This window comes from Pygoscelis adeliae, unplaced genomic scaffold (assembly GCF_000699105.1).
Source record: "Pygoscelis adeliae isolate BGI_AS28 unplaced genomic scaffold, ASM69910v1 Scaffold402, whole genome shotgun sequence".
NCBI lineage: Eukaryota > Metazoa > Chordata > Aves > Sphenisciformes > Spheniscidae > Pygoscelis > Pygoscelis adeliae.
In genome coordinates this window covers 7745090-7755720 of record NW_008824411.1, presented here as the reverse complement: position 1 = coordinate 7755720, position 10631 = coordinate 7745090, and the positions used below count along the sequence as shown (strand labels likewise).

Here is a 10631-nt window from a genome sequence, read left to right as displayed (position 1 = left end):
ACACGTCTTAAATACTTCCGGGTATGGTGACTCAACCACTTCCCTGGGCAGCCTGTTCCAATGTTTAACCACTCTTTCAGTAAAGAAATTTTTCCTCACGTCCAATCTAAACCTCCCCTGGCGCAACTTGAGGCCGTTTCCTCTTGTCCTATCGCTAGTTACTTGGGAGAAGAGACCGACACCCACCTCGCTACAGCCTCCTTTCAGGTAGTTGTAGCGAGCGATGAGGTCTCCCCTCCGCCTCCTTTTCTCCAGGCTAAACAACCCCGGTTCCCTCAGCCGCTCCTCATAAGACTTTTTCTCCAGACCCTTCACCAGCTTCATTGCCCTTCTCTGAACACGTGAATAAAATGGTTTCTGATTACTTTTTGCTCTTTGTAGGAATGGTTATTCAGTTGCCTTGGAGGTGATCCTGCTGCTGTAAATGTAGGGCCGAAGATTGATGGTGTGGGACAGTATGGACCTAATGAACGGACAGTCAAGCAGTGTTAATATTGCGGCTACTGCTTCAGAGGTAAGGATTACAAAACTCAGTTATTGGATACTTAAGACCATAAGTACTCAATTTTTAAAAAATGCACCAAAATGTTAAGTTTTTCTTTTAACACATCTGGTGCAGCAGATTCTTGTTTTGTGCATTGGTTTCATATGCTGCCCCAGTTTAGATGTGAATAACTTAAAGTTCTGACCTTTGTATACCAAAATAAAGCATGAGCTAGCATTTACAGCCTTGCCATAGCCAAAGCTGCCTTTTTTATGTTCTCTTCCATCACGTCTAGACAAGGAAGCTTTTCTTTTCAAGTTTTAACAATAATAGATGCTCTTAGCTCAATAAGATGGGCTGGCAAGGCCTGTGGGAAACGTTCTCTTCTCTGACAGGTACTTGTGTTTGTGTGTGTGTCAAGGGGCAGTCTGACACAGTAGCGCTGGAATAAGGTTGTTTCCTTTGTTTCTTGGACTATATTCAGGCATTGGTATGTGTCCCCTCCTGCCCACCAAAGTTTCTGCCCTCTAGAAGTGAACAGCTCATGAGTTAAGAGCGTGTGTATCAGCCAGGCAATGGAGATTGGCCTCCTGTGCTGATGCCTCTTATTTTGAAGTTAATATAGTTTTCCATTTGTCATCTACTTGTTAAGGAAAAGAAGGGGTGGGGTGACGTTAGTACCAAACTTTGAGTTCTTTTTGCTAGGCTCATGTGAGGAGCTCTTGAGAGTTGACTGATGCCTAAATTCTTAGCAATGCTAGAGGGTTTGCAAGACCTGGTTGGTTTTGTTTTTTTCTTTTTCCCCCTAAAACTCTTGCAAATCACACCCTCTTCAAGTTTTTGTGGGGTTTTTTTGTGGTGGTTTTTTGTTTGTTTGTTTTGTTAATGCCTCGTAGTACTGGGATGAAGGGAACTGAAAATCTGCCTTCAGTGTATATTGAGTGATCTTTCCAGATGCATTGTTTGTCTGTCTTCTTTAGGGTGACTGAATGTATGCTTTGGCTTGTACAGATGTACAATACTAAGCTAAGCTTTCTGCTCAGGGAACACAGTTACTTTATTGCTGATGCTTATTATTTTTATTGCTTTTTGTCACAGCGTGAAAAACGTTTTTACCATGGTGGATTTCAGTTTGTCTTTTTTTTCTTCTTTCATTCTTCATTTGTCTTTTGTTTAAAAGACAAGGTATTCAGGAACATTACAGAGTCAGTAGTGATGAGAGCCACGAAGTCCTGAAAACAGTTGCTTCCTTGAATAAATCTTTGGACCTTACCAAAGATGTTTGTTTTATTTATATATTTACACATGTGTTTTGATAGCAGAGCTGCATGTGTGCTATGCACTTGCATGTGCATATGGAAATGGAAAGTACCACAAACAAGGTGAAAGGAGAATCGGAGTGTTGTGTTATCAAAAGGAATCAAATAATCTCCAGCACAATTTCACAAGTATTGTCAAGAATTAAACAAGAAACCTGGCATCAATCTCCAAGACCATTGTTTGTTTTTGTACAGATTCTTGTACTTCCCTTATCATTGTATTATGAATCATTGATTGACCATTTGTTGGCATGCGACTGAAAAATTTTCTTGGAGGAGAGCTCTCTTTTTACTCAACAAGATAGTCTCGAATGTTTACATGATGTCTGATAAAACTGAGTAAAATATATTTTGGCAAAGTTACATGAATCTGCTTTCAGCAAGTGGTTCTTTTTTTTCCTATCTGGACTAACTGGGAGGAGGGAGGACTTGTAACTGAAATGTTTCTGTAAGTATGTTGGTTACTGAGAATGCCTGTCTGGTTTGGAGTTTTTGGTGGTGTTTTCAAAGTCAGGTTTTTTAGAGAGATGGTACTGTTAGAACCACATAACTAAAACTGGACATGATTATTAAATGAGTATGTATTTTCTTTATATGTCCTTGTAACAAAAGCACTTAAAAATGGACAAGAGTTTATTTCAGCTGGCTGAATTCTCAAGGAGTTCAAATGTTCTTGTTTCTGAGTGGGAAGCCAAAGTCAAAATATATAGTGTAGCCCTAAAATACTGCCTTGTTAGGTTTTCAGGAGAAGACAGTAGCACAATAGAACTATTTACCAGCATCAGTGACCATGTACTATCTTCCCTCCTGCCTTGGCATCAGCAGATGTGATGCAGGTGTTTCTGAAAGTACAGTGCTGAAATTTGGCTTTCACCAGAAGTGATCCGGTGAAGTGGTCATTCATGTGTGTGTGGTGTATATGACCCATATCCATGGTCTTGAAAACGTTCAACGTTAGCAGTAAAACTACACAGACTGTCAGAAAGTGCCTTCATTATGTGGGTCAAAGTCTAATCTTTTCAGCTTTCTAGGAGGTATCCCCCTGTGATGGTGGTTAGGATAGAGTGCTTAAGGATACACCAGTCTCCAACATAAGACTAGGCAGGTCTTGGTTTGTGCTGTGTGTTTTGCCACAGCTGAGCTGGAGCTCCCAGCAATGGGAGCTCTGCGCGCCAATACTAGTTCTTTCTCTTGAATCTCTCCAAACAAAGTATTAGCAAAACTGTTGTTTTTGGGAGCTCTGTTAGTGCTTACGTCAAGGCTATGCTATTGCTGAAGCATGCAGGTGCCGTACTGTACTTCAGACAAGCCTACCGTTTGCTGAAGAAGACGTGTTAGATTTGATACGGTTACTGACTGTAGTAACTGTGGTCCTTCATGATGGTCTTGTCCATGTGTCTCGTCTTGTTTCTTACTTTTTAGTGGGGAGTTTGCATTATGCCAGGTTTCTGAAAGTGAGGAGAAACTAAGAAGCAAGAAATGTGCATAGCCTTTCAGGTCTTCAGAGGAGAGTGTGGGGCAGCAAAGTGATTGCATGCTGTATGTATATTTCTGAAATAAGTATGCCTGGGGTTCAGATGTGAAGTGTACATCTGGATGTGACATCGCAATCTCCATGCAAAAACCCCCTTCTTTCTTGTAATGACTGAACAGAATCTAGGTTTGCATCTATATACTAGAAGAAGTGATTACTCATAACACAGATGTATTGTTTTCATATGCTTCATATGAAAACAATACATGAAACATATGAAACCAATATGAAGTGTTAATTTCATACAAAGTGTTAATTTTTTGAACCATATTTGTATTTTGCAGGGAAGCTAAATTTTTATGTTGTAGATAAAGATTCATAGAATAATATTCTAGGATCTGGTATCTTTTGCAAATGTGAATTACTATAATTTAAAAAAAACGACTAAATATACTCTGGTATCTTTTGCAAATGTGAATTACTATAATTTAAAAAAAACAACTAAATATACTAAGTTTATACTTTATACAAAGTGTCTTCAACACGAACACATCTGTAGCTCACAGTGTAATTTTTGTAAGTTTTAATGCTTCTGAGATAAACAGGAAGAGATTGATACTGTTCTTTGATGTTAACTATTCCTTTGGGGCAGACCTTGTTTTTTTTTCTTCACCATAGTGGTATTTTTTCTGTTTGAAATTCAGTGTGACTGTATTGTTAATTAAATTCCAGTTTATGCATTGAAATGTAACTGTTGTGTTTTGAGGAACGCCTTTGAAATCCATTGACGTCAGTTTGAGAGTCTCTGATTTTAGCAGTCTTTGTCAGGTGAAAGTATGTCCTGTGACTGACATCTAATTGGTAATTTGCCCAATAGAAAAATTCTGTGAGCAGTGATGCTTGAACAGAAATTTTGCTTTTGGGAGTGTAAAAACAAAAAAGAAGAGGAGAGAACCAAAATATCATCAGTGGTTTTGTTTATTTCTGCAGAAGAGTAGCAGCTCTGAATCCTTGAGTGACAAAGGTTCAGCTGAACTGAAGAAGAGCTTTGATGCAGTGGTATTTGACGTTCTAAAGGTTACACCAGAAGAATATGCGGTAAGCAACTCAAGTAATTTTTTGTTACTTTGTGTGTGAATCTTCTTGGCAGCTTTTCCTCTGCTTCTCCATTTCTATGTGTTTTTTGCCGAACTTCTGTTGTCCATGGGTTTAAAAAATGGATCCTGCACTATAGTTCTTCATTGTCTAAATTCTGTTTAATGTTAAGTGATCTTTTTGGGGTATGCCGTCCAGGCATTTTTCACACTCTTATATGTAGCATAGACCAAAGATTCTTAATTCTATATGGTGCAGCTTAATTCTGACATGCATATTTTAATTGCAAGAATATACTTGATTTGTACTTGTTTTTTCTGGAGTTGTTTTAATTTTTAACTCTGTTAATTCTTACATCTAGAGAGTGTTTTCTTCTTTTGTGTGCAATGGTACAGAATAATGAGTTGGATATCCTCCAGAACCAAGAACAAATAAATAAAAATATTTAACCAAAACACTGGGTGATTTTTTTTATCCTTTTTTTTTTTTACCCTACTTGTAGAGGTTAAGATGACAGATGGTCCCTCTAAGTGGTTCAAGTGTGTTACTAGAAAGATTGCTAACAAGCTATTGCTCTTACTGCATTTATAATTCGAGTGATGAGAGTCATGATGAGTTGTCCTGGGGAGATTATCAATACGTGGTAGTATGTATCACAAAATATTCCCATTAAGTTTGTTCTTTTTTTTTAATCGTTAATAACTATTTCAGTTAATTATTAATGGCTAAATTGATTTTAATGAGCACACTGAAAATTTAAAGCATCTGGATTATGAAGTGGTACTTACACATTAAATTCTTCTTGGATAGTTAATGGGATTTATTCCTGACTGAGGTTCAAGTCATGTGGTTCGGGCCTCTTTGCTCTGTTGTCAGGAACAGCTGGCAATGAATCACCTACTTTTCATGGGAAGATGGTTTTGGGGCTGGCTATCCTTTCAGTGTTATCTTAGGATTTCTCTACATAAAGGAAATCTAAGTCCTTGGGGAATTTGGCACTAGGGGCATGAATTCAAATGGAATCATGCATTTAGGCCAGAATAGCTATGGGTTCCTTTGAATGGCTCTGCTATTTAGCCAGTGGTGGATGCTGTTGAGCATCAGAGTATATCACTTAGTCTCTGTGGAGTTGCTGTCACTCACTTGGACAGCAAAATATACAAAGGTGCTTTGTCTTGTATCGCATTTCATAAACCTTTTGCTCTACTGTCCTCTACTGTCTAATCCTTCATCTCTTGTGCAGCAACCTTTTATGTTCATGGGTGTTCTAAATGTTACCTACTTAGTAAATCTTGGTTAGATAAAAATCTGTATTAAAATCCAGTGTTTTTACTGTTTTCATATTATGCCTCAAACTGGGTAGAGTTCCACTCACAAACAGGAATCTTTTTATTAAGCATTTCACATTACATCTACGAACCTATTTTTGGTTTGTACTACCTGGTATAATTTTGCTGTTTTCTCAATTCCCCAAAAGAAAACATCTTTTACTCTTAGCCTTCTCCCTTTTAAAGTACCTAGTTCTCCATATCAGGTTTCATTTACTGTAAATGGATCTGAAATGTCTTATAGATAGCATTCTGAACAATTGAGCAAAATTGCCGGTAGTCAGTGTTCAGACCTTTGGCAAGGTTATAATTAATGTAATTTCTTTTTCAATGTTTCTATACGCAGCTGCACTACTTCGTTAATGTTTGTTTCTCCAGGCAAGTTTATCTGCTTTTCCAGTAGGGCTTGCTTGCTTTGAATGCTGTCTTTTTCTGATCATTCTTGCTGAAGGTTGTAGAAATAAGTAAATTTACCAAAAACTTAGGTACCTTGGAGGAAAAGTACCTTTGACCCTTACACTTGTTTTTATTTTATTGGCCATTTCCTTATTCTTCCTGGTTTTAGTCCAACCGTAACAGAGAAATATAAAATCTTCATCTGGATTTCAGTGTTAATGTGAAGACTACCAGAGTGATGCAGTATGGCCAAACTCTTGAGGATACCAGCACTGATGAGCATGCAAAACTGTGTTAGTAAGATTTTCATTATAATAGTGGATATGTACCTCTCAGATTGGACATGGAGATGCTACCAATTGCTTTTTCAAAGTATGAGAAAACGTCTAGTTTAGTGATAGCTCTTGTAAAATGGATGCAGTGCAGACTGCTGTCATCTGTGACTTAGTGAAGGCTGAATTCTATTACCAACTGCATAATGAATACTGTTTTAAAAAAAATTTTTTTTTTTTAAGTGGCAAACTGAGGAAATAATTTCTGGGCTTTGTAAGTACCTTATTCATGGAGAGAGAAGATAATGTGATAAAGCCTGTAAAACAGCAATAAAAGCAAGATGCTGCACAAGAGCTAGTTAGGCAGCTGTCTAATTAATGGTTAGGAAACCTTGGCTCGAATGTTTAGGTAGCATAAAGATAAGAGTTAACTGATAAAGTCAACATCAGCATTGGGAAGTCTCATCCTGTAGCTTATATGATGTGTTGTATTTTGATCAAAATGGGTTACTGTGTACAGATGGGAGAATTAAAATTATGCTGGAGAAAGAAGAGCAAAACTCTGAAAGGTAATTAAGTTTGAGAGATGCTGGAAATAAGATTCATGTTTCATATTGGTTTCAGTACCAATATGAGACACACAGATGTCTTTTTAGTTCCCACTGTTAGAGACATCATTTTTATTTCAAAACTGGATCTGTTTAGTCAGTTAGTGGGTAAAAGACAAGTTGGACTACAAAAGCTATTGCTTGTAATCCTGTATTTTCAAGAAGCTGCTTACCAAGCTGAAGAGAAGCCCAAGTGTAAATATTTTTGATGATTTTACTTCCATATTCTTCCCTCTAGCAGTCATCTAACACTGTCCTGAATGCACAGTCAGTGTACCGTTTCATGTAATGGTCCTTTGTTCACTCTCATACTAACTTTCTAGCAAAAGTACACCAGCCCCTCAAGGGGTCTAGTTTGAGCAGTAATGGAAATTATTATTGTAATATATGTGTAATAGTCCAGTTATACTGTTGTTACCAACCGGGTGTTCTAAGTTCTTTGTAAGGTTGAAGGCCGCTTTAGAAAGGGCCAAGTTACAGCTGAAACAGGTGAGATCTTCAGGCGTAGCTGCTGCTGTTGCAAATTTATAGTTTGCTTTATCCCCCTGCAGCTTACAAAAACAGTTCCCAGAGGATGTATTGCATGCCTGCATGTTTCATAAATTTTGGGGAAAAAGAATCCCATTCAATGAGTATGAAGTAGGACACGTTTGTTTTCTGCTAAGGATTCTACAGACAGCTTTCTAGCCGTAACTAATAAGGAGACTGTCTCTGATTTAAATACCTGCTTTTAGGCTGATCACTGCTCACTTCTTTATTAAACGGCTAAAAGCCACAAAACAAGTTGGTGCCAGGATTACCCACTGGTGTCTGGCCCTGCCGATGGAGCCGTTGAGTGTGTGTGTACAGGGTAGAGACAGTTGCAGTGAATGCTGTCCATTTTCGTTGAAGGGAGAAGTGTGGTTTCGAGCGTACAGGGCACAATTTGTGGGGGAGGGATATGTTAATGGTGCAGTGGCAGTAGAAAGGGGGGGGCTGATGAGACTGAAAGAAAAAAGGAAAATGATTGGGGACATGAGCTCCAAATTAAGATGCTGGCGAACCTCAGGTTGAAGAAAATATTTATTTTTTGCTTTACAGTAAATTCTTATTCCTTAGACTGCTACTGTTTAATTATTTGACTGTTTATTACTTTTTGACTTGCTTTTCCATTTTATACTTCAACTTAGCCACGGTGGTGTAAATATTTGAGGTAGAATTAAGGGAAGCGCAGCTGTATAAATCCATTGCTTTTTTCCACCTAGTTATCTAAGAAGGATTCTTTATTCTTTGCCCCAGTCTCTGAAAGTGCTACGAAGTAAGCTCACATGAAGATGTATGTGTATTTCTTTCTTTTTTGATTCCAGTTAAGCGTTGTCAAATGGATGTTGGAAAAAAGAATATTGCTTATTTTGGAAACAATACACAAATAAAGCTTACTTTAAAAATGTTTAGATGAAACAAGGAATTTTTCTCAGAGGCGTTCTTACGACAGTTAAATATCAAGTTATCTATATCTGAAGAAAGAGCATGAGAGTGTGTTTTGTAAGGGAAGCAGGTCCCAAGAGTTCTGGAACTGCATTCTGTGTGTAATAAAAGTGCAGAAATAGGCTTTGAGGTGTGTGGGGTTCAACAAACTCATTTTTTTGCCCCTTTGAACAGAAAAAAATAACTTAAAGTGGCCCAAGGTTCCCCCCAGGAGAACTTTCTCTCTTGTGCGGGACTCTGGCAGATTCACAGTCCCCTCTGCGAGTTCCTGCGCAGCTACTGGTGTGAGTTGTGCTATGCAGCTCCTGGCAGTAATGTTGGTTTTGGCCTCTCCTGAGGCTGGTTGTCAGTGGATTAGGGAGTTTGAGGCAAGTCTGTCTGCTGCATCTGAGAGCAGTTTGAATAAAGTGAAGTACTGGGCCCTAGGAGCTTTTGATGAAAAAGGACTTCTGCTTGTTTGTGTTCCCGTTAGCTTTATTTTACAGAAGAATATTAAAGAATAAGTATGTTCCCAATGAGAGCAAGAAGCAGCAACTTTATTATAGCATGTGTAGGAACTATTAATGATAAAAGTTTTGGAGTGGACTTTGTGAGAAAACAAGTAGAGTTTCAACACAGGAACTTTAATCCCCCAGCGGTCATTTTGGACAGTAGAATTATTCTCCTGCTGATGCAGTGCTTAACAGAGGCGTAGCTATTTTTTCAGTGAGGAAAAGTATTCTGGCAGCCTGGAGAGACAGTGCTAAGCCAAGTTGGAAGGCTTAAATATAATTCCTTCTAAAAATTCAGATTAAGGAACAATTTATGAAGTGCTGCTTGAACCAACATGACTTCAAGGAAGACCAGATTATGGCAGTATTCTTCAATAACCAAAATGTAGACATTTGATTTTTTTTCATCTCAGGCAGAAACTTAGTTGTTCTTTTCACACTGAGGGTCTCTGTCCAGGAGCTCTGTGGGAAGTGCACTGTCCTTATGGTAGGTACATGGCAGGAAAAGTTGTAGTACAGCAAGTAGCCTGATAGAAGGAGTTCATGCTTGAGAAGGTCTAGGGACTAGAAAGGTGGGATTATAGCCCAGATCAAACGGGAATTTTCGTACAGGAGTGTGGAGAGGAGCTCATTGCAGTGGTGTTAACTGCAACTAGAAGTTCCTAAGTTATAGGGGAGGGTAATCCGTATGTATTCACAGAAAAGAGAAAGAATTGGGGAATATTTTAAAATTTCATTTCATTGAGCTTTTCCATATTCTTCAAAGAAGCAGCATACTGAAATGTAGTTCTTAATCGCCTGGATGTAAAATTCTGGCCTGACAGATCTCCCTGAGAGAGGGGTAAATCTCTTTATAAGTATATGAAGCTGTGTGGTAATAATTTTAGTATTTTGAAGTACTTAATGGTTAACAAGTCCAGCATCTCAACACCCAGGAGAGCTAAAACATTTTTAAACATGGCTGTTGGGGATTGTCCCCAGGCAAGGTCTTTCTACTACATGCAAAAGCTCCCATGGTTGTGCAGGGGGGAAAAAATTATCTTCCAACTACCATTCCAGTGTGTTAATTGCAAGATGATCATTCACTGTTCTTAAAAGATGGTTTTCTCTTGTAGGATTCTTCAAGTGGTTGAGAATTGGGAAATATATTAGTCATACATTAAAAACATACCTCTTCTAATCATATTCTAGAATTGGTATCTAGGGTCTAGGGCAAACATAAACACAAAACTTCCATTCAGCTCTTTCATTGCCTAAGCAATGAAGAAGTTCTTTAATATATAGGTAAACTTGATAGACATATCACTTCTGGAAAGACAGAAAATATCAAGTTTCCCTATCTTTGTGTAATCAGAATGCTTATATAAATGATAAGTAAGAATAAGTTCAGTTTGGTATAGCACACGTAATTTTTTTTTTTTAAATCTATGCAGCTGACAACTCAAAAACCAGAGAGGTTATGGTTGGCTTGCTTCACGTAACAAATTGATGTGAACACTTACAATTTTTGGTTTGAATATTAAAACATTAAAACCACATTTAGGAGAGGGAGCTATCCAGGAATTTGTATTGGCTGGATTAAGGAGCTGGAATGAGAAAAGTTGGTGCATTGTATCTCTTTCATTGCAGAAACCAAACTAGTGGCTTTGTTTATTGGGGTTTAAATTCCTCTTGATTTGGTCATGGTAGAAGTGTTT

The 10631-nt window shown here is 38.0% G+C and overlaps 1 protein-coding gene across 2 annotated transcripts in view; it reads left to right on the top strand.

Moving 5' to 3' along the window:
• The first annotated feature begins 431 nt into the window (after positions 1 to 431).
• RALGPS2 (Ral GEF with PH domain and SH3 binding motif 2) overlaps positions 432 to 10631 on the top strand; it is a 105488-nt gene continuing 95288 nt past the window's right edge. For both annotated transcript variants that reach the window (XM_009320645.1, XM_009320644.1), the window contains exons 1-2: positions 432 to 514; positions 4268 to 4375. In XM_009320645.1, the coding sequence (XP_009318920.1) occupies positions 443 to 514; positions 4268 to 4375 (180 nt within the window). In that variant the 5' untranslated portion in view covers positions 432 to 442. The remainder of the gene's footprint in view (positions 515 to 4267; positions 4376 to 10631) is intronic.